The sequence below is a fragment of the Ictidomys tridecemlineatus genome, unplaced genomic scaffold (genome assembly GCF_052094955.1).
Source record: "Ictidomys tridecemlineatus isolate mIctTri1 unplaced genomic scaffold, mIctTri1.hap1 Scaffold_57, whole genome shotgun sequence".
Lineage (NCBI taxonomy): Eukaryota > Metazoa > Chordata > Mammalia > Rodentia > Sciuridae > Ictidomys > Ictidomys tridecemlineatus.
The window spans coordinates 1,236,295-1,261,536 of record NW_027523832.1 but is presented as its reverse complement, the minus strand read 5'-3'; the positions used below and the strand labels follow the sequence as shown (position 1 = coordinate 1,261,536).

General features: G+C 34.1%; 1 protein-coding gene across 1 annotated transcript; it reads left to right on the top strand.

The window, feature by feature from the left end:
* LOC144374063 (uncharacterized) lies at positions 1 to 21,498 on the top strand. The gene is made up of 3 exons (XM_078037020.1): positions 1 to 520; positions 3,094 to 3,257; positions 21,253 to 21,498. Exons 1-3 carry the CDS (start codon positions 358 to 360, stop codon positions 21,313 to 21,315), a joined length of 390 nt encoding a protein of 129 aa, XP_077893146.1. The 5' UTR covers positions 1 to 357; the 3' UTR covers positions 21,316 to 21,498.
* Positions 21,499 to 25,242: the final 3,744 nt, after the last annotated feature.

Here is a 25,242-nt window from a genome sequence, read left to right as displayed (position 1 = left end):
CCTCGCTGGGGCCGAGCCTCGCCGGGGCCTCACCTCACCAGAGCCTCGCTTTGCCTCGCCTTGCCTCGCTGGAGCCGGAGCCTGAGCCTCGCCGGAGCCTTGCCTCGCCAGGGCCTCGCCTCGCCGGGGCCTCGCTGGAGCCTTGCTGGAGCCTCGCTTCGCCTCACTGGAGTCTCGCTTCGCCTCGCCTCGCCGGAGCCTCGCCGGAGCCTCGCCGGAGCCTCGCCGGGGCCTCGCCGGGGCCTCGCCGGGGCCTCGCCGGGGCCTCGCCTCGCCGGAGTCCCGAGGAAGTTCCAGCCTGCTTTGTTTCCCGGAGATGGTTCCTCGACTTCGTAGAGGCTGCCGAAAGAAGAAGAAATGGTTGAGGATCTGCTGGGGTCTGCTGCAGCCCTGCGTGGAATGGCCCGCCATGAAGAGCTAGGACTCCTCTCTGCTGCCCAGGCCTCCCTGCCCCTCGCGGGCAGCGCCCTACCTGCCAGCAGAAGCCATGGAGCTTCGTCTTCGAACTCCGGTTTCAAAGGTATTGTTATATTTTAGATAATTAGTCTAATATTGAAATTTGTTAATTTTAATTTCTAATAGTAAAAATTATGAGATTTATAAAGAATATAAAATTATTTCCCACAGTTCTGGAGGTAAGAAGCCAGAAAAAGTCTGTCCCAATAGTTGAGTCATCATTTGGCAGAAAAGTGGGAGAGAGTATACCCACTCTTAAAAGCCCTTTTTTCTTTCCATTCATTTGATGTTGATTTGAGTGTTATTAAAATGTTTAAAGGAACCGAGGAAATGTTTCATTTTATTAATTTTCACTTATTGGTTGTTTTAGTTATAAAATCCATTTTAAAAATTTTTTTTAGGTTGTTAATGGACTGTTTATTTTATTTTGTTTATATGCGGTACTGAGAATTAAACCCGGTTCCTCACACATACTAGGCAAGTGCTCTACCACTGAGCCACAAAAAACTCATTTTGATATAGTCCCTATTTGTATAATTATACTTTACCTTTTTAGAGTTGCATTCTTAGGATGTTCATGTATGTATACCAGAGTTTCTTTATCCATTCATCTATTGAAGGGCATCTAGGTTGCTTCACATGGATATTATTTCAGTCTCCTTTCCAGGAACAACTATTGTCCCTTTCTACATATCTTGTTTTTTTTTTAATCCAGTGGAAGTGTGGGTAAAAGAGTAAAGAAAAGACTGGAAATGTCTTTTTGTTACTACTATAGATTTGGGTTCTTTATTCTTAAACAATGAATACCCACTGAGCCTTGTTCATTTTCAAGACAGGAATAATAGTCATTTTTAGCATCTGTACAAAGCAGTACTCAGTAAAAGTCAATGCCTTCACTGTGGAACACTGGTAAATGATTGATTTACAACTGGCTTTCAGTAGGGAAAAACAAAGTGCTAGACTGAGATTTGTTATGATATCCACCATGATGTCACTAAATTTGTAACTGGAAAGAGAGTTGATGATTAAATGGAATAATGAACATGTGAATGATTTTGAATCAATAAATATATCCACAGTTATAGATGTTTATGACATATACTGGGATGGGGGAATTGAAGAACTAAAATTAAAAAGTTTAATTTAACTATTTTGCAAAAAATTCCAAATGCTACATAAATCAAAATGTTCAAAAGAAAGTTATCATTTTGAAACTGAAAAGGTGGAAACCTTTCCCCCCCGTGTTATGGATCAGTCCCAGAGACTCTTGCTTCCCAGGAAAAAACTCTACTACTGAACTGCATCCCCACTTCCCACATCCTACCTGAAAGATGTACACATCCTTCATCTGAAAATATCCCAAGGTGTTTTGTCAAGATGTGCAATTTGAATTTTTTTTCTCTATACTGAAATACAGGGACAGGGTGATTAATATCTTAGTAGATGGAAATATATTTATTTTAGAATGTGCAATCTTTTAAAATATTCCTGCTCTTTAAACCTCATTTTATCCTCAATATCAGTCTCTATTCCAGAGTCCATAGTTCCTCCTGTATCATTGCCTATAGGAAGTTTATTTGGGTTATTGATAACATATTTATCAATCTAACACCTGTTTCAAGATCCTTTGTTTACTGAGAGCAGAAACAGTCTCAGGTTGCAGAATGGGTAGATTTCTTTAGAGGCACATGGGAAACAACATAGGAGATGGATGTGATACTTGAAGTCAAGTAGAGAAATCATGGTAGACATGGAGCTCCTGGGAGTTGAAGCAAGAACTAAGGCTGATGAAGGGGTATATAGAGCAGGTGTGTGAATTTCCACTCTAATGCTCCATACTTGATATGAATCCCTCATCTTCATTGAGCCATGACTAGTTTCTCCCCATCTGACAGATGTCCATTTTTCTACAGTCCTCGTTGAGATCTGTTGCCGGTTCAGTTATAATCACCATCTCACATCATCTGAAATTGAGGAATTTCCTTTAACTTCCCAGCTTCATAAGAAAAAAAGTAACCTTGCTCCAGCTCATCTTTTTAATACAAAGCCACCATTGCTAAATCTTTGTCACTCATTTTATCATGCATTCATTTTATCACCCTCACCATTTCCATCTCTCCTCTGTGAACCCATATATTTTAACTTCCATATCACAAGTTTGGTCTTGTATCATTGAATTGCTTTTTACAATGCTTTTCTATCTTGTAATAAAGCTCAATCTGCTCATGGAGCACATCAGTTCCCTGGGATCCCACCTTACTGCTTCTCCATGCTCATCCTCACCACTCACTACATTGAGTCCAGCTCACTGACCATATTCTTGCATCCCCTTTCCCAAGCTCCCCCTGGATTCTTGCCTTCATGCATGTGCAAGGTATTTCCTCTACCTAACCTGCCTGTCTTGCTCTTTGTACTTGAATAAATATTAACCAATTCTTGAGATTTTTATTTTTTACTTTTGGATTTTTTTGTGATTTTCTGTCTTTGCAACAATCACATTATATTTTGATTGTTTATTAAATTAGCCTGTTGTCTCTCTTTTAATGACCCATTATACTCCTGAGGGCAGGGCTTTTCTGTACTGCAATGCCTAGAAATTACTTAGCAATATAAAAACTTCTATGTTCCCTATCGCAGGTCAGTTGCAATTCTGCTCTGTGTCATCTTCACTTGGGTACAAACTGATGGAGCAGTTTCTATCTGGATTAAAGGATGATGGAACACATACACTAACGACTAATCTTCATGAGACTTCTGCATACATACCATTAGGTGAAGCAAGCCACAGACTGTCTTCTGAGGTAAGCAGGCTCTTACTAGAATAGGTACCCTGAGGAGGAGCATCAAATATGGGTGAATTGAATCCTGTTTCCACTTGCATGAGATGAGCTGGAATAATGTAGGCAGAGAAAGAAGGAGCTATTCAAAAAGTGCCAAGACACAGCAGGAAATAAGAGCACATTTTATTCTGGCTAACAAAACAAACAGTATGGAGACAGAGAGTTGAGTGGATTGGAGGGGCCATCTCAAGGGTTTGGAGGTGATTGAAAATAATTAAATGATCCATACTGAGAGGGCAATCAGGTACATATTTTAATAAGAATAGCTGCAACTGTCTGAAGCAACTTTCCATGGAAGTTGGGACTAGGAGAACCATGGTCTGTGGTCTGCTAAGTGGCAGTCACCCAAGCCTGGTGAACAGCATTAAGGAACAGAAGAAAGCCATTGTTTTCTTTGGTTGCTTCCATATTACTCACTGCCTCATGAATAAATCAAAGTAATTTACCTTTGATACAATTGCAAGTATTTTAGTATATAGATGAAATTATTCAGCTGAGACAAATTAAGACTTTGAAAAAAGGTCATGGTAACTTTTGTTTTTACAGCAAATTACTCTCATTGCCATTTCTGTGACATATGGTCATTATTAATTTCCCTATATGATCATTGAATCACGATGAAAAATGATAGACTCTAAGCTTGAAAAATTATAAGAAGAGTGATGACCAACAAAATCTTCATATCCTTTCCCCTGGGTCTTGAAGAGTAGGGATAAGAAAGTGCTCATGCCATTCATGCATTTAATCATATTCTCTACAATATAAGAGAGGAGCAACTCTAGAAAACTCTAACAAAATTTATGGAGCACCTAATCACAGAAAATTTGAAGATTAAAAACAAAAAGAGGATTGTCATATTGATTCTCAGACTTCCAGTATTCTAGGTGGAACATGCTCAGCATTTTCAGGTGCTTTTAGTTTTCAAAGGAAATAAAACATGAAAGTGGCCATCAATAGCATCCACAGTTGAAGGGATATTGGTTAAGGCAGTTTTAAGGACAAAAATAGCTACTTTAATTGCTACATTTTAATCCAGATAATCCTGAAAGCAGAGTGCAGCCACTGTATCCAGAGTAAAGTTTTGGTAAATTAGGTTCTAAGTACCAGTACCTTTTCTTCTTACTAACTGATAAATTAATGAAAATCTACTTTATGAAGTTCTCTAAATCCTCATAGTTATCAATGTGCTTTATAAAAGCTCTGAAATTTGTATCAGGAACCAGAGTCAATAGATCAAGGGTACTAGAAGGAATAGGAGTCATAATCTGTTCATTAAGTCATTTGGAGTTTCTTGGATAAAACTACTTATAGCATAACTGGTACAACCAAATGTAGAAGTAAAAGTAGTTTTACATTTTATGTTATTAAAATTTTAATGCCATGTATATGTGAGGTAAGAAATGACTTTTACATTTTCCCCCAGAAAACTTACTAATCATCCTACTCAATTTATAGATTATTGCCTTGTTATTTTAAAATGCCCTTTTAATATATTTAAAATTATTTTATCTTTTTTTTCTGATCATCTTCTTTCTGTATCCTTGGAAAGTTCAGAGAACTTCCATGGGAACAGCTTTATACATACATTAACATATAATAAAACATGTCCAGATATTTACTATTTGAAAGAACAAAACAGTGATTCTTCTTGTCTTCCAAGATGCTTATCTGCAAGTGACAGAAACTCACCTCGTATTACCTATGTTAAAGAAAATTATTGTTTTAAATAATTCAAGGAGTTGGATCACACAGTTGATAAGTCGGGGAGAGAGATCATGAAGCCAGGACTCATGATTTAGTGCTCAAAATTACTATAATTGCACATTTTCTTTGCTGGGAAAGTGGAGAAATTTCTCAGTATAAAAAAAATAATCATATGGTAAAATACACTATCAGACTTTATTTTTACCATTTCTGGAATTTTTGCACACAATTACGAAATGACCTTAACCTTCTCTGTTAATATCTTTCTTGGCTAGAGAGTTAATGGTAGGATGTATTTTGGATCAGAGATGTGTTTGTCTTATGGTTCAAATTATGCTGTCTTTCTTCATCATTCACCCTTCTCAGAGTACTCCCCCAATAAAAAAGAAAAAGAAAAAAAAAACGGACTTGTAGGGAAGGTCTAACCATGTAGGTTCTGGTAGTACACTCCAGGATATGGTCTTTAACTTAAGAATGGTAGGAAGTACTGAAGAATTTTAAGAATGGCTTTTTGCCTTTAAGAAGAGTTTTCTGTGACGGAAGGTGAAGAAAAACAAAATGGAAAAATTGTGCTCTATGTGTGTCTCATGAACTGCAATGCCTTCCATTGTCATATGTAACAAGTTGAAATTTAAAAAATGAAAAAAAGTAATACCAATGAAACCGATGTTGCAGTATTGAACATTACATAGTGTTATAGAAAGTAAAAAAATGAGCCCTGTTTACTAATATCCAAGCTCTATTTCCCATAAGGATGGAAACTAAAAGAGATGTAAGTTAGAATGAATGATGTGTTTGGGTAGAATAGTGAATAATGTTTATTTAACACATTTCTAGAATATCCTATATTGCTATATAATTTTAAAGTTTCAGAATTTTAAATTAGAATTTTATAATTAAAAATATTAAAACTCTTATTAAGAAAGAAATTTTAAATAAAAGAAAAACCAGTTGGGGAATGAGTAGATATGATGAGACCCTGTAGTGATGGCCTGGGAGAGAGGTGATTGCAGCTTGAACATCAGCTAGTTACTGGGAGGAAGGTGAAATGAGTAGCAAATGGGTTGAACATCAAGATGTGGGGGATTAAGGTATCAAGGACCACTCTGGAGCATCTACCTTCTAATTCACAAGTGGGTGTCATTCACCAGCTAGGGAGGACGGGAAAAGCCCAACTCCTTTGGAGAAGATCCCAAATTTGACTTGAGATACCCTAAGTTTAAAGTAACTTTCAGGACATATTAATGAAGAGGAATGGAATCATGGGGAAGATTGGAGGGTAAGGGTGGAAATAATAAAAATATATTATATTCATAGACAACCATGACACAAGATGACTCTCAATTCTGTATAATTAATATGCACTAATATTAAGATATCCAAGGGGAAACTTCAGGTAAACAATTTGAGCTTTCATGAATGTAATTTAAAATAAATGTATATTAATATGTTGATGTATAATCACTATGTTCATCCAAACTATGCATAAATAAAATCTACTCTGTGGGTATTTGAGAACATTAGAAAAGTTCATGTGAGGCATGAAGTGCCTAATGAATAACTAAATAAAAAACTCTGACTTTTACATTTGAAAAAAAAAAAAAGATATATTGTATTCTGAAGACCTCGTACTTCGTCGTAACATGGTCTTTGGGAATAGGACCCCTGCAAATATAATTAGTTAAAATAAGGTCATACAGACATCAGGTGTGGCCCTAAGTAATATAATCAGTGTTTCTGATGAATATTTTATGCATTATTTGACTGGGCTATAGGATGCCTAGATAAATATTATTTCTGGATATTTTTGTGTGGGTGTTTCTGGAAAAAATTTGCCTATGATTTGCTGGACCCAGTAGAACAGATAGTCCCACTTAATATGCATGAATTCCTCCAATAAGTTGAAGACCTGAACAGAACAAAAGATAAAAAAGGAATTTGCCCCTGTTCTCCTTCACCATAGAGCTGAGCCATTTTGTCTACTCCTGTTTTAGGACTCAGATTCATAACATTGGCTCCCCTGGTTCTCAGGCTTTCTGGCTTGTCTGATTCTTGAGTTTTTTAGTCTGACTAAATTAAACCACTAGTTTCCCTGGGTCTCTAGCTTGCAGAGAGTAGGTTGTGAAAATTCTCAGCCTCCATAAATGGTTGACCAATTTTTCAGGATTAATCTGTTTCTCTATCACTATACCTCTTTACATGTTCTATTGATTTTATATTTTTGACGAACCCTGACTAACATAGTATCCTTATTGAAAAAGGGACACTTAGGAGTTATACTATCAAAGAGCACAGAATTCCTAGAAACAAGGAAGAGGCTTGGAGCAGACTCTTCATTCATAATAAAGACCTCAGAAGGAATCAACCCTGCAGACACCTTGCTTTTGGATTTCTAGCTTCCAGTGCTATCAGATAATGCATTTCTATTGTTTAAACTACTCACTTTATGGTACTTTGTTGCAGCTCAAATAGAAATCTAATTTACTTTATAGTCTGAGTTATTTGAAGAGAATTCCTGTCCACATGTGACTATAGCCAGTTCTTAAATATTTGTGATCAATTCTATATTTAATTTTTGAAGATTGTTTTTTGTTTTTAGATATTTAATTTGAAATAATTTATATTTATAGAAACTTATAAAAATTTGCAAAGATTTCCCTTGTATTTTTTGTCCAGTTTCTCTTTTTGCGGAACCATAACAAATTTATCAAATCCAGGAAATTAACATCAATAAAATACTACTAATTAATCTGTAGTTATTAAAAACTTTTTAATTTTTTAATGAACTTCTCTGATCCAGAATCCCTAAAGATCTTCAATTCTATGTAGTTTTGTGTTTCTTTAGTTTCCTTCAATCTGTTACAGTTCCTTGGTGTTTCTTTTTCTTTGACCTTGAGAATCTGAAAGAGTCCAAGTCTTTTATTTTGTAGAATACCCCTCCAACACTTTTTGTCTTGTTTGCTTGTGATAAAATTGAAATTATAAATTTTTGCAAGAAGATTAGAGAATTGATACCATGCTGTTCTTTGTGGTTCATTTTAGGGGACATAAGATGTAGGTAGGCATTATTCCTGGGTGTATTACCTATGGTTTTATGGGTAACACGGTGTCTGTCACATTTGCCCACCATAAAACTACTATTCTTTTCCCAGGCTAATTCACATAAGCATCATGTTAAAGAGTTATGCAAACATCTTTTTTCTTTTATTTTTTACTTAAAAACATAACAAAGGAATTACTTCATATAGCCTTAAAGAAGACTTCCTCATGTTTTATACCTACAAAGTACTTTATTAAGATGTGACATAGTTCACTCAGTTGCTCCCTTATGTATTAAAGTGCAGATTGTTTCTAATACTTTGCAATTAAAGAAAATCTTCTGTATATGTACTACTGGATTTTTGGTGGGTATATGCAGGGAATATTGTCAGAAGTGGTATTTCTGATTAGACAGTAAGTGGATATGCAGCTTGGTTAGATATTGCAAAATTCGCCACCAGAAAGTTTGTACCAGTTTACACTGGCACACTGGTTTCTCCACCTGTTGTGTGTGCAAGTGTCTACCTCTTCACAGTCTCTCTCACAGCATTTGGTAGGCAATTCAGAATCAGTTGGAGTTCTTAAAGAATTGCAAGGAGGATTCAAGAGGGTTCAGGGTCTAGGGATGGGAGGCTGCATGTGGAAGTGTTTGTAGAAAGGCAAGACAACCTAGCAGACAGAAATTAGCTGTAACAATCTCTTATGTATTTCCTTTAAACACCCAAATTTTATGCAAATAGCATCCACTTTTGTCTTTATAACTGCTAATGATCATCAAAGGTACATGTTTTGAAGAATTAGTCTCCAGTTTGGCCTCAGATAGAGGTAGTAGAAACTAAAAGATGAGGCCTAGTGGGAAGTTAGAGGTCGATGGTGTGCCCTTGAAGTGGATTGTGGGGCCTGCTCATCCCCTACTCTTTGTTTCCTGCTGCCAGGAGGTGAGAAGCTTCTTCTCCTGTGTGTTTCCATCAGGATACACTGCCTTGCCACAGGCCAAATAAGCAGAGACTGAAACCTCCAAAAGGGCAGCCCAAATCAACTCTTGCCTTTGAGTTTGTGATTGCTGATATTTGTTATTGAAAAGAAAACTGATAATCACAACAACATATCTCTTTATTTTTGGATCTCTGCTCTGCCACCACCTCCACTCCACCTCACATGTAAGGATGTGGGCCTGTATCACTTAATCTGGAAAATCTCTTACTTCCCATCTACATGGATGAGCCAATCAGTTATGGTCCTACAGTTGGACCCTTAATTCAGGGATAACACCTACAAATGCTACAATGTCTAGGCCTCAATGATGATTTCAAAAATAGCATGGTATTCAAATAGGACCAGTCAGCATTAATTCTTGACTTTTTTTAAACAGCATTTAGTGGAAAAGGTTCTCTCTTTCCTGCACTACTAAGGTGACCGTGAGGATGTCTAGGACTGATAATGCCTCACTTTAGCATGAGGTAAATTCAAAGAAAGCAGAAGCACCATCCTAGACATTTACATTTTATAAATAGAGGCTCACTCTGGGCCTCTATTTATAAAATGTAATAATTTCCTAGTAATAGTTTGAATTTGATTTCTTTTACTTGTATCTCCAAGAATCAAGTTAATATTCTTTCAGAATGAATGTATCTTGGCTGTAGGATGGCTCTTAAGTCATGTGAAAATAATACATATGAAAACATAATATTTCATTGAAATAATGATATTAGTTCAATTTGTTCATTAGGCTTCAAAAGATAAGAGATTTCCCCTGCAACAGATGAACAGATTCTTATCCATGAGCTATGTAATGAGTGGAAAGCATCATAGCTGTCAAGGGATGCTAATGCATCCATGTGGGACTGATAGGTGATTTTTCCCGTGAAACAGCATTGAGACATATTGGAGTTTGTCAGAACATTTCAGACTAGACCTTGTTAAGTTTTAATGTTTCCTAGAGTAATTACTACAGTTTCTGTCACATTTGTCAAAACTCTACTGATGGAATGGACCATCAACACTTCTTATCCTTTACAGTACACTTGTATTTTAATAAATTCTGTTCCTTGTAACATTTTTTTTGACTCTCAAAACCTGAACCATCTTTACATATCTCCTCCTTAAGGTGGTTTCCATGCCCCGGCACCTTTTAGACTTGTTTTTCTATAATTGGTTGAATTGTCTGTCCCCTGTCAACCTTCTGCATCCTGAGTTCTAGCTCTTTCTCAGACTACACCACTTTTGCAGTTTGAGTCATTTGTTTTCTGTTTTTAACAATCTGATTCCCCAACAAATTCTTAACATCAACTACATCCACTGGTCGTTTATTGTTGGGATTTAAAGATTGAGCAACTGTTCTGAGAGACTGATAAACAAATGACAATAAATTTCAGTACTGGAAGTTTTGTGCAATTGCAACTCTCTGCGAAATACTGTGGAGGAGCAGAGGAACTGTGTCTAAAAAGAGGTGGCATGATTTGGGAAAGAGTTTATGTCCATCATGAGCCCTAACCTGAAGTTTGATCATTGTTCACTTGAAAATTTTCTCTTTGCCTGCCGTATCTAGAGTTCCCATCTTCCAAAAGAAAATAGATTAAATATCATTTTTATAAATTTGCTAAACATTCTTTATAAATATACAATTCAAGAACATTATTGCTTTGTAGTTAAGTATGTTGAAGATTCTAGTTAAACACTTGTCTTTAGGAAGTTATAGAAATCAGACAGTTTACATTATTATACTAGAACAACTGTTATGTAGGTTTGGTAGATCATTTATCAGATTTGACTTCTAGAGCTCTATTTCAGAATATAAAAATAATCACTCAATCTCTTATTCATTAATTTTATGAAGGAATTAACTTAGAACTCAATTACATGATAGCATATGATTTTGTGATTAAACAGGTGTTAATGCTTGGACTGTGAACTCAGCCTGTCAAAAAAGAAACTTCCTCCTATAATCACAAATTAATGTGCTTGCATAGCAGCAGTAATTTGTTTATGGCCTTCTCATGCAAGGAAGACATGATTACAGGCTCCATCAATACCAGCACAACTTTGATAGAACTTTCAGCATAATTAGTTTTTAACATATTGAAGTTGATAAACAACTTTCCAAGTGTAATTATGTTCTATATATTTGCTCATTATGAATGCTGTGGAGGAAGAATGGGAACTCAAAGATGTTTTCAAGCAAGTTCTCCACTTCTATAAAAATATATGTTTGAGTATTTTCTTTCTCCTTTCTCCTCAGTGTGTGTAGATATGGTATACAGGTGTGAGCATGCTTGTGTGTATACATGCTTTGGAAATTGTATTTTTGTTTTTACATTTTGAAGGAGAAAGAAATAGAAAAGAGGGAATAAATGTAGTTGAGGCAACAACCTTCAGTCACTTTTTTGATAGATGGAATAAGAAGGAAAAGAATGAATCACAATGTTTTACAGAAGTAGGAGAGAGTGTGATGTAGAACAATTATTTGCAATCAGTTTTAAATATCTATGTGGAAGACTGAACAATATAAATTAACATGTAACAGGATAATTTCTAGTCATTTGTTTTATCTTTTGATGGAAAAACAAAGCAAAGGAATGATTGGAGTTGCTGATGATTCTGATATCAAGACTCCATCTGGCTAACAAATCTGAAGAAACTCAAAGTAGCCATCACATATGGTTTTAGCAGGAAAAGGTGGTTATCAAAAAGAATATGTTTTCACAATTCTGTTTGTTCTTCACTGTGTCTAAAATCACAGAATAAACATGAGGAGAGAGAGATGTGTGATTGACATGACATGATACATCAGCATAAAGGGTGACTTTGTATACATTTTGGGGAAGGTTATGACAAAGGTTTTGGCTAAAGTTGAAAAGGGGGCAAAAATCTATGAATATGTAACTTGATCAGATGGCTGATTTCATTTCAGTAGCTCTTGGTGCTGTGCAGATATTTGTGCTAAGTCTAGCGAGCATGACTTTTTGGGTTAGTCACAACCTTACTTTTGTTTGCTGTTCATCTCTGACCTCAGCGACTCAACTGCTTTCTTTTCATCTTTAGGGGATGAGATGTCACTATTCATTCAATTCCTTAGTTTTTATCCCTACTAAGACATACTCTTCAGAGGTTTATTTTTACATGGATAGTTCCATTTATATGGCTATTTGTTTGAAGATATATGTTATTGGGTTTCTAGGATTGAAAGACTCATGAAAATTCAGTGAAATTTCCCTAGGTCCATCATGTATGCTACACTTGTCTGGACACTGACAAGTGTAAAATGGACCGACTTGTGACCTCTCTCCTTTAATATGTCATTTGTTTCCCCAAAAGTCAGAAATATGAATATAAGAGAAGGGAAAAACACAATATGGCTTGAAGCATTAGAAACCCATGGATAGTCACATCTGTAATAGTGCAGGCTTGGATAATGCCCTAGCAATGTTTTTGAAAGGGATTAATAGAGATGCTGTATTTTTAACTAAGTACTACAGCAATATTGTGTGACATCTATTACATAAATTTAATTTTCATTTTGGGCTTTATTATTTGTCATTTTCTCTCATTAGCATGAGGAATTAAAATAGAAGCTGTGATATTTATAAATGTTTAACAGATCTCCCTTACAGCATATCCAAGACCATGTTTTAAATGAACAGCTCTTTGAATGGACCCATCAAAGTCCAGTGTTAAAATTAATCCACCTGAGGCACTGCAAGGGCAGAGGGAAGTTGTTTTTGCTGATAAAATATGACAATGTCTTTCCTGGCATAAAAGGGACTCACATGATAACCATGCAGAGAAGAATATAACCGAATGGCTATATCTGCTGTGTTTCCACCTTGCAAAATTTTGAACTGCAAATGTTCCTGTCATCAAACTAGAGAATGTATCATTATGTAGCTAAGACCAGTTACAAAGTCACTTCCTAATAGGGATAATCATAGGCACAAATAGAAACTGTTCACAATAATTTGGTACCCATTGAACATTCCTAAGGGATATTTGCCTAGGCTTATTTGATACCCAATGTGTTGCTATTCCTTTAAATGGGATCAAAGCACAAATGAATATTTAGTTGACAAAAAGAAGAGCAAGGTCTTGTAAAGCTAATTTGAAATAGAATCCTGGGTAAATGATCAGATTATTTTCATAGGCAAGTGATCATTTCATTCTCACCTGCCTAGAAGCCTGAGTGAATTAATTTTAAAATGTCTTTGTAAGCCTGGAATATTTTAAAAGTATTCAATGTCAGGCATATATGGTTATTAACCTGATGTCTCCTTAACCTCATTAATTCTCATGTACTTCACCTAATTTTAAATAATCAAGAGGCAGTTTTATTTCAAATAGTGGCCCTTTTAAGGAACCTCAGTGAAATATAAGACTAAAGGATTCACATGAAAACAACATTTTATTCAAATAATTACATTTCAGAAATTGAACCAAGAGTGACAGGGATACTCACTACTCCTCTTATTAAAGCTGAGGTCTTTCAAATATATATATTGATTCATAAGCCAATAGCCTCTACCGTCTATGATTTACAGGGCTGCCTTGACCAACCCAGACAAATAATTTACCATTACCATACATATAATTTATTGATGTCATTTTAATTTATAAGAAAAAAGTGAGGTCCAATTTAAAGGTTTTTATCTGTTCATTTCTCCACAAATTTATCCTACAGTAATGGGTATTTTCCCCTTATCTCCTATCTGTCTTTCTCTAGATGGTTAAATTAGTTCAGAAAAAGTGTCTCTTGTTTAGAGTGAAAATGATGAGCACCTGGAATGCATTATCCTAAAAGAGAAAAAATGTTAAATATTTACATGTCATATAAAAAATTGTATCTGGCTAAATTAAACTCAGAATTAGCTTAACAATAATGGCAGAATTCCATACTAATATTTATTCATATGATAAAATAAAAGTTTTCAATTTGTTTACAAGTGTAAAATGATTAATGTCACGGACTTACTTTTTTTTTTTTTTTTGAGATTGCTCAAAGATTTAAAGTGTATGCTCCATACTTTTCACAGTTCAGTTACAGGGCTGGGGCGCTCTGGGAAATGAAGGCAATGCAAAGACTCCTTGCTTCAACCCCCCATTCAAGGTCCTATTCTTGCAATCAAGTCAGAAAGATTTATGACATGTTGCTCAGAGTAAAAGGAATGAATTTATTAAAGGCACAGAGAAGAGAAAAAGGGGACAATCTCAATGGAGAGAGTGGGTCCCCATGAAAGAAGAGAGTGTGCATCTCCTGCATTCCAATTTTATTGGAGATCCCAGAGAAGTTACCAGAGAGTCCTACCCAGGTCTGCCTCTTGCCTTTTGACTGACAGCAGGATGACATCAGACTCAAATTCCCACTACCATGAGCTCTCTAGGTCACTTTGACTCATGCTGACCAGTTCTAATTGGATTGTTAACTATAAATCCTTACAGAGTTTATGGTTAGGAGGAATTATTCTTATCTTCATGAATTTTGGGATTTGATGTATGAAAAGGGTCATAAAAGTCTCCCCCTCCAGGATAACTTGGGTGCCTCTTATTGACAATATTTGGAGCTTACATTTCTCCTGCAGATAACAAGTAGTTTGTTGAGGAATGTGATATATCCTGTCTATTTAAGACAGACAGAGCTGCAGGTAACTTGCTTCTTGCAAAAGACAACATGTGGAGGTCAGAACATCATAGCCCCATTTTATAGAATAATCCCCTTAACCTAATGTTCCATCATTCTCATCATCTGTCTGTCCCCTATTGGTTCTACCTCTACTTTTTTCTCCTCCCACAAAATCTTATTTTTAAAGCTTTCCACAAAATTTATGATTTTTAGTCTAAATTCAAAATAACACTTTAGTGCAACCTCTGCTAAATTCTGAAACAGATTTACAGAATCTAATTATTGTTTTTATTTCAATGCAGGCATTTATAAATCTTACCTTCAAAGGGGCTAAAAACTCTCATGAAAGTTAGAATTATTTGACAACCCAATCGAAAACACACCAAGAATTACTGATATAGAAAGATTATATTAAGAAATTTTTATAAACACCTATTCTTTTGGAAAGGATATCTTAAACTGTAGATAATCAATGTCTGAAAGTTTATCCCTTCAATAAAAAGTACATTTTTAAGGGAGAACTTTTGTGAGAGAATAAAAGATAGTTAACATGATACAGTACTGAGATGCCTGGGGGTGCATCTCAACACTAGAGTGCTTGTGTTCTAGTGGTGAGGCCCTAGGTTCCATCCCCCAAATCACACATACAAAATAAAGAAAGAGGGGGAGGAAGGATGGAAGGAAGGAAGGAAGGAAGGAAGGAAGGAAGGAAGGAAGGAAGGAAAGGAGTGAGTGAGTTGGTGCTGAGTTTGTACTTTGGTTTCTACATTGATGTCCCTGGTGACTTTTAGAGGTCATCTAATTTACCTGGAATAGTTTTCCTATAATGAAACCAAGATAATACTCTCTGTATTCTCATTTGAAAAGAAAAATGTGATGATTCTATGTAAAGTGGTTCATAGATTTTTCTTTTCTTCTTCTTTTCTTAATAGTTACTATTAGTTAGTGCTTATTAAGTAGCCAGGTACTGTTTAAGTGTTTTGTGTGTGTGTGTGCATGTCTGTGTGTGTGTGCGTGTGTTAATTCCCATAGTCTTACAGTGAGATAGGAATTAATATCTTATCTCTTTTACTGATGAAACAACTGATCCACAAAGATGAGAAGTAACTTGCCTAATGTCTGTGAGCCACAGCCAATATCAAGACCCAGGAGTCAAACTGTATGCCAAAGGTTTTTACCACTATGCATACTCTTTTTTTCTTAGTTTTTTTTAATAATATAGCTAAGTTTTTGAGTTTGATATTTTATTAGGATTCTCTTTGAACCTCCACTGTGAAGTTATAAATTAAAACTTAATGCTATTTTTATTTTTTATATGAACAAATTGAAGTAAAGTAAGTTGAGAGTTTGTACAATGTCAGAAAGCAATACAAGACTGAGTTCAATGATTTGGCTCTAGAAACTGCTGTTCCTGTACTGCTATGTAAATTCCTTCCATTAATAAGTATATTGGGGTTTGGGGATATAGCTCAGTTTGTAGAGTGCTTGCCTTGCATGCATAAGGCACTACATTCAATCCCTAGCACCACCCCCACCCCAAAATAAGTAGATTAACTAGTGCCAGTGCTTCACTTTGGAGAAATTTGACTTTCAAAATACATTGTATGTTACATAAGAATAAGGAATAAGGTTTATGTAATGGTAGCAATTTTAAATATAGAAGTAGCATGACTATATGAAATGACAGTGGAACTGGGAAGGCAGGTTAAACACACAGCTTGTCACTAATCCCAACTGTATATAAACTGGTGGTTGTGATCTGCCCTTCCAGTCAACACACAAGTTACTTCAGCTGACAGTTGGTCAAAACTATTGTAAGACCTCAACCTGATTAGGGAAAAAAAAAGAATGTTGCCTCATATGCCAAGGAAGTAGAGGGGACATGGGTGTTAGTGCCAGTGATTTCTGAAAATCTTTATCTTTAATGCAAGAGAAAAAGTACACAGCTATTGGATCACTGTGTGTATTTAATATATGTACCATTCAATGTACAGTACATATAGCAAAAGTACACAATATACTTATTAACAATTAAGAAATTCTTGTTAAATCTAACACTAAGCCTTTCAAGTTTGGAATTAATTTTTTCATATCTTAATGTGATTTTGAATACCACACTTCTACATGTAGCAATACAAATTGCAATTATTTAGTATTTACTGTGTTCCAGATACCATGACTTAATTCATTTTATCTTCAGACTGATCCTATGATGCAAGCACTATTTATGATACTTTTTTGTTATATAAGCATATTATAAGCTAGGTAATTTATTTGGATAAACAAAACTGGAAAAAAAGATGATTTTGGAAGTATGTCTTACAAACTTCAGTAAGACTAATTTTACTAACCTATTTTAAAGACTTGAAAAAAATTAACAGTGCCAACCTAATAAGTGACAGAAAAGTTCTTGATTTGAATTTGTATCACATGTAACCTTCACAGATATCCTATAGGATGAATATATTAAACTGCATTCAATAAGCGAGAAATGCATAACATGGCAAGACTCTAAACCCAAGTGTGTGTTTGTTTATGCTTCTAAATATCAAGAAGGTGACTTATCATTACAAGTATATTAAAAATAAATCCTAAAGGATGCCTTTGAACTAAGTGAATATGGGTATAATTATATAAGTTTATTATTTTTTTCTTATTGTTTTCAACTAGATTTTTCACCTACAGCTTTTACTATGTCACTTTAAATCATGTTTTATTATGTACTGATTTATCCTAATTTTGCTAGCTAAGATTAGTATAAGGACACAGAGAAATTCCACAAAGATAGAACAAATCATACACAACTGAGCAGAGAAAACAATCATCATACAGAAAGACTTTTTCAAATTGCCTTGCCCCAGGAGGGATGACATATATACTGTAGAGAGTTAATGCTTAAGATGCTCTCTTTGAGGTGTAAATTGACTCAAATATCGATAAAGATTTTATGAAGTCAAGCTATAATTCATAAAATATTTTAAAGATGAGTAAAAAGCTAATAATGTTTAGTATAAAAAATGTGTACTAGAAGGAATAAAAATGTCTTCTTCCATTATATTTACCTCAGTGTCAACTATGATGTTTAAAACAATGTTGAAAAGAATAACCTGCAGGGAATTCACATCATCATCAGCTATTTACATCTTCATGCACTTAAATATGATAGACTTATGTTTTTTCCTTTTATTTCAATTGAAAAACCTGTGATACAGTCCAGTTGTGAACAAGAGATAAGAGAAATAAATGTGAGTCAGTTCAGTCATTTTTTCTTAACTGCAAGAAAAAAAATGGACTAATCAGGTGTGTAAATGTGTGAGTATAAAACAGGCAAAATAAACTCACTTTCTTTAGAGGTTCTGTTTGGTTTGGTTTGGTTCTACATGTTTTCTTCTGTTATTAGGCATCTAAAAAGTGATCTGTGTACAAGGTCCTGAATGACCTGCATGTAGCTGAGGCATTGATTTCATATAAACAATTCATCAAAATATTTGTTATGAATCAGTTGTTTATTTTTGCAATCTTCTAAACTGGCTTTAAATGAGCCACTGCTTTAATTAAACAGGATCAATGTTTATGAGTTATTTTCATATCTTCTTTAGGTTAATATAAAAATGCATACCCTCTTAATATTTGTCTTACTTATTAATTAGGATATTCTTGGTTATGGATTCTTGGATATTATTTTATTAAATGATTTGCAGAAACACGGTTTGCCTTAGACTGCATATCATTTTGATCAATATTAAGATGTTTTATGTTTATTTTAAGCTTAATTCTCTAAATGGTATTATGCAGCATATGTAAATGTTTGTGCTGTCTATAAAAATAAGAAAGCATTTATAACATTATCTATTAGGTTTGTGATATATCAGAATCAATTGATATTTTTTTCTTTTCTACTATTTTCATCAGTGTTAATTTTTAATTTGTTGTGATCCTGAATATCCTGCAGTTTTTGACTTGCATGTGTCTTTTCCAAAATAACACTGGAATAAGGTTGCTTGATGTCTCACCTTAGCATGGTTTCATGCCTATTAATCAGAATCAACTTAAAGAAGAACAAAATATTAGGGTAGTTAATTTTTTTAATTGAAAATTCTCCCTTAGGATTTTGGATTAGTATTAAGGAGTTTTAATTGGATTCAAAATATCTTGTTCTATTTAAATTAAATCTAGGGAAAAAAATCTGTTGGATTTATTCTATTGGAGCATCAACTACATTGTAGTGTGAAATGGAAATAGACTTATTGTCTGTACTTCAAACTAGAATATTAACTGCAAGACTATAGGTTCACTGATGAATCTCTAGTGTTGAGAAGCATGACTAGCTTACCACAGATGCCCAGCATTTATACTTTTATGAAAAATATAAAAGTACAATTATGTTGAGGCAAAATATTTAAAATGAAGTATGATCATGAGATCTAAAGTTCGCCACAGAAGAATTTTTATATACATATATACAAGTGTATTTTGTAAATAAAATGATGGATATAAAGTTCATTCATGTTAATGTTTCAGTTTAATATTTTCTGTTGAATTAGTTTCTTTCCTGAGAGTCTGAAAGGAGACAATTTAGAAAATAGTTGAAATTCAAGAGCACCATGTCTGTTATTTTGAATTAATTTGTTAAATGTGTGGGTAGAATTGTTGTTTTGATATTATCTCAACCAATCCACAGTTGTATTCTGTTATGCCTATGTATTTGTAAAAGAGACAAGGCTATCTGACACTCTTGAAAATGCTAGAAATGTAGCTAAATATATTGTTTGATACCACAAAAAAATGGGTTTAAAAATACTGCTTTAACAAAGAAAATTATTTCCTTTGCAATATATGACAAATGTAACAAAATAAGACAAACCAACAATAAAAATCACTTTGGTTATACATTAAAAAACAATATTCAAGATGTTAAGAGCTCTGGTTTTTTTTTAATTTTTAATTTTTTATTTGTTGTTCACAACATTACAAAGCTCTTGACATATCATATTTCATACATTAGATTGAAGTGGGTTATGAACTCCCAATTTTACCCCAAATGCAGATTGCAGAATCACGTCGGTTACACATCCACAATTTTACATAATGCCCAATTAGTAATTGTTGTATTCTGTTACCTTTCCTATCCCCTACTATCCCCTCTCCCCTCCCCTCCCATCTTCTCTCTCTACCTCATCTACTGTAATTCATTACTCTCCTTGTTTATTTTCCCATTCCCCTCACAACCTCTTATATCTAATTTTGTATAGCAATGAGGGTCTCCCTTCATTTCCATGCAATTTCCCTTTACTCTTCCTTTCCCTCCCATCTCATGACTCTGTTTAATGTTAGTCTTTTCTTCCTGCTCTTCCTCCTTGCTCTGTTCATAGTTGTTCTCATTATATCAAAGAAGATATTTGGTATTTGTTTTTTAGGGATTGACTAGCTTCAGTAAGCATAATCTGCTCTAGTGCCATCCATTTCCCTGCAAATTCTATGATTTTGTCATTTTTTATTGCTGCATAGTACTCCATTGTGTATAGATGCCACATTTTTTTTTTTTATCCATTCATCTATTGAAGGGCATCTGGGTTGGTTCCACAGTCTAGCTATTGTGAATTGTGCTGCTATGAACATCGATGTGGCAGCATCCCTGTAGCATGCTCTAGCCCGAGAAGGGCAATAGCAGGGTCAAATGGTGATTCCATTCCCAGCTTTCCCAGGAATCTCCAAACTGCTTTCCAAATTGGCCGCACCAATTTGCAGTCCCACCAGCAATGTACAAGAGTACCCTTTTCTCCACATCCTCGGCAGCACTTGTTGTTGTTTGACTTCATAGTGGCTGCCAATCTTACTGGAGTGAGATGATATCTTAGGGTGGTTTTGATTTGTATTTCTCTGACTGCTAGAGATGGTGAGCATTTTTTCATGTACTTGTTGATTGATTGTATGTCCTCCTCTGAGAAGTGTCTGTTCAGATCCTTGGCCCACTTGTTGATTGTGTTATTTGTTATCTTACTGTCTAATTTTTTGAGTTCTTTGTATACTCTGGATATTAGGGCTCTATCTGAAGTGTGAGGAGTAAAAATTTGTTCCTCTCTCTAAATTTCACATATATTTGGAGCATCTGGGTGACAATAGAAAGACCAAGGTACATTATTAACATTATTCAATATTAGAATTTATGAGTTTCTCTGACACATCTTAAAAGAAGTATCAACTTTTCCATAGATCATAATGCTAAATTATTTCTCTATATCTTAGCAACTCTTTTAAATGAGGGAAATTTCATCAATTGGTTAGAATTTCATTGCCAAGTCAGTTGATGCTTTAATAGTACATGATGGGAAATATTTTCATCATATAATTATTTTGCTTTTTTCTTTTTTCATCCAATTCAGTCATTCTAAGAAAAAACAAGATGATGGGAGAGTGATAACTCTCATCCCGGACACACAATCTATATGAACATTTATCTGTATAAGTAAGGAATATAACACAACCAATATGTAATGTGTCATCTAAAAGCATGTAAAGACTAAGTGAAGATTGATATCAAAGAAGTTACCTATTCTCTGTTTGACTAAAATCCTAAAGGTGACATTTTTAATGTCATTACAGACCCACCTTGCCAGACGGAGCTCAGCAATATTCAGAAGCGACAAGGGATACAGAAACTCCTAGGTGAGTCATAGCTCATTCTTCTGAAGGCTTTATTGCTTACATAAATAACCCCAGGGAAACAGCAACATGAAATCAATATTAATCCAACAAAGATAGACTGCACTAAATTTCAGCAACAAAATTAATGAACTTTTTGAAAGCTATTAAACTTACTTTTATTACCTCACCTATTGAAAGATATTATGTCTGTTTTATTACCCTAATATAATGTTCATTTGAAAGTTATTAAGTAAAAAGAGATTTAAACAATAATAAAGTTAAAACGTTAGCAGAAACTTCTAATTCTGTGGTTAATAATGTAAGAATTGATGGGTATACAGATAGATAAAAATAGATATACACTCAGAGAGAATATATAAAGCAAATATTTTAAAGATGGGGTGAAAAATGCTGAGTGCCTCAGAGAAGTTGGACTGTATTCTTTAGTGTTTTCATGAGTATTTTTGGCTATGTTACTTTTAGCAATGGAATATATGTGTGGATGAATGGATAGGTAAACAGGTAGGTACATAGATAGACCGACATACAAATAGATAATTGCAAATTTACCACGCGCCCCGAACTATTTGAATGTTTGGTAATCAAGACACCATCAAACCATTAACTTTGATTATTGTATGTTTCTTTAAGCTTAAACATTTTAAATAAAGTCTTCTTAGAATAATGCTAAATTCTTAAAAATTTACAAAACTAGTACATAGTTACCAGAAATCCTTTACCCAACTTTTCCTAAAGATAATTTCTTGCATGCACCAAACAATCAGAGCACATTTGTAAAAATCTAAGAAATTAATATTTCTATAATCCTGGCAGCTATAAGGGTCAGGTTTTACTTGGATTACACCAGTTTTGTCACAGGGTTTTTTTTTTTTTTTTTTTTTTTTTTGCATTTTGGTATATAAAGCAGGACAAAACTCAGGCAGTGTGTCTTTTAAGTATGCTAATACATTTGTCTACTTAGTGGCATGTAACTTAATGATGACTCTGGATCTAATTAATCTGTTTTACATTTTGATGAGCTATCTTTGTAATTAAAATATATGTGTGTGTGTGTGTGTGTGTGTGTGTATATATATATATATATATATATATAAACTAGCATATTTCTGTTATTAGTGTTCTCTCTCACTTTCAAAGTGAACTGGCATAAAATATATAAGAGTTTATGTCAAAAAAATGCTGTTTTAAAGTAGTAAATATTGGAAATTTGATTTTCTTATTTTTTGTGGCCTTAGATCCATTGAAAATGTTTCAAAGTTTTCCTTATTGGAGATACTCCATCTGCTTCACTGAAAGATTAGTAGTTCAAATGAATTATAATTTATAAACTTAAATCAACCACCTATTTATCATATCAAAATTGTAAAACTTATGGAGGGGGTAAAATTATGATCTAATATGGTATAAGAATAAATGGCTTTCATATTCTAACTATATATTTAGGGTTTTTTTTAAAAAAATAAAAATGATGTTTCCATCATAGGAAAAAAAAGTTCAGGAAAAAAAGAAAAGTTTCTAATTTTCTAGAACTCACATTCTAATGTTTAAGTATTTAGTGAGGAGTATGACCATACTTATAAATTACTAACTAAACATTTATCTTTAGGAATATACCATATACTGTGCTATATATTATACAAATAGAAATAAATATCTCTTTCTGACCATTCCCACTAAACTGTGTTCTATAAGACTGAATTTAAGAGATGCTTATACAACAATGAAAGTCAAGAGAACCCAAATACTTCCAAACAGAGGATATGGAAGTGTAGTTTTGAATGTATCCAATGATAATCTACACACATGCACACACACATGAGATGGAAGATATGTCATCTCCTCCAGTTTAGGAGAAGACTTCATATTGATGGCATATTTAAGTTGAGTCTTAAAATGAAACAATGAAGAAAAGGGATTCCAGTTGATATTAAAAGGCAGTGTGTAAAAAAGGTGAAACAGCATTAAATTGAGTGGTAATAGCTACGTGGCATGAAAAGATCTTGAAAAATATGAATGAAAACTTTGGTGAATGAAAATAGAAAGTTGTTAGTGATGAGATGATATAGGGTCTTGTACACCATATAAGTGCTCCCAATAATTGAATGTGAGCATAGCATCACATAGTAATGCTGTACTATACTACTGAAAACACTACACTTTGCAAAAATGAGGCATGTTTAAATGATAGTTTCCTTAAAACAGGATATGAATCCATAAGTTTTAATCAGTTCCTCCTCAGTAAATAATAGTAAAATAGAAGTACATAATTCAGTTTAATATGAAATATGTTATTTTGATAAAATTAAAACATCCATAGGTTAAGACAGTACCTTCTTAAAACTAAAGTATATAATTAAATTTTAGTATACAGAGTTACAGTTTCCACCTAATAAAAGAAGAAAATGCCAGATGTCTCAATAATTAGAACCACCAAAACAAGCAATGATCTGTATCTTTCAATTTACTGCTTAAAATAAGAAAAGAAAATTTATCTTTGAACTTTTTAAACCTTTGTTTTCAAAAGCTAGAGTTCTCTGCTCTACCTAGAAGGCTCCTAATTGCATTAAAATGAGGCATTATTTTTAAGCCATCTGATTCCAAATTCAATCTTCCTCTCAGTGTGAAGAGAGCATGACATAAAGAGAGCAATATCTTAGTAAAAAATTAGAATGTGTTCATTTTCCCTAGGGGTTTAAGTTAATTCCATCATTTTCTCTGACTGAGAACATTTGGTGCGTAAGAAAGAAATGATATAACATTATCATAATCATATCATAATGATCTGAGGAGTTTTGCATATGATGCTGATATCCTGAAGCTTTCCAAATTGAAAAAGAAAAATAAATACAATAACACTTTGAAAAAAAGTAGGTATTCTCCATTGCAACCATATTCTTAAAAACACTGGGTGATGTATTTCTCCTGTTCGACTTCTGAAGATTTAAGCAATAGAAGCAAATCAAAGTATATAAATTATAATAGCTGTAAAATACACTTATTCAACAAAACCTCAAACAAGTATTTTCAAGGTAATGATAAATAGAATCAGGTCTACACAGCTCCATTTCTTCTTATCCAAAAACCCATTTTAACGTTTTATTATCTGAGTGGTTTTCTATGGTCATTCATTTGTTTTTCAGTTCACTTCAAAGTCCATCTCAACAAAATATATTCCAGAGGTCTGATATCTTTTATAAACCAAATGGACTTAAATTATAAATACGATTTGTAAATTTATCATCTGGCTTAATTTATTTAAAAGCTATGACTTCATCATCCTCTTTTTGAAAACCATTTAACTATGAAATATTTACACTAAGATTAAAATAAAAAGCAATTTGGGGGGCAATGGCATGGGTAATTCTTTATGTAAAGTCTGTGAGAAAATCTGGTTAACTGCTAGGCACAGTGGCCCTCTTATAGAAACCCAGCAGCTCGGGGCTGAGACAGGAGGATCCTGATTTAAAATCCTACCTCAGCAACTTAGTGAAGTCCTAAGCAACTTAGCAAGACTCTGTCTCAAAATAAGAAAAATAAGAAGGGCTGGATATGTGACTCAGGGGGTAAATACCTCAATCTCTAGTACCAAAAAATAAACTGAATAAATAAACAAAATAAAACATAGTTTACTAAAATCTCATATTAGTGCCACATTGTGTTTGAGAGCTGTGAATAACTACTAAAACAACTATTAGAAAATAATATATCATTTTTTTACCATAATATACTTTTTTTGTCAGAGCAATGTGATGTTTAAATAATGTAAAATGTGTAGCAATTCTGCTTTGATGACCAGTGTATGAGGTTAGCAAATCCCTTCTAAAAAGGCAGTATACCCCTGGACATGGTGGTGCACGCATATAATCCCAGAGGCTGAGGAAGGAGGATCATGAATTCAAAGCCAGACTCAGCAAAAGCTAGGTGCTA

What these genes read in the sequence shown, in the direction of transcription:
- LOC144374063 (XM_078037020.1), top strand. Translation starts at nt 358, where the DNA reads ATGGTTGAGGATCTGCTGGGGTCTGCTGCAGCCCTGCGTGGAATGGCC. An exon ending in TTCGAACTCCGGTTTCAAAG is followed by an intron (nt 521 to 3,093) that starts GTATTGTTATAT and finishes TCCCTATCGCAG; the next exon opens with GTCAGTTGCAATTCTGCTCT. An exon ending in GCCACAGACTGTCTTCTGAG is followed by an intron (nt 3,258 to 21,252) that starts GTAAGCAGGCTC and finishes ATGTCATTACAG; the next exon opens with ACCCACCTTGCCAGACGGAG.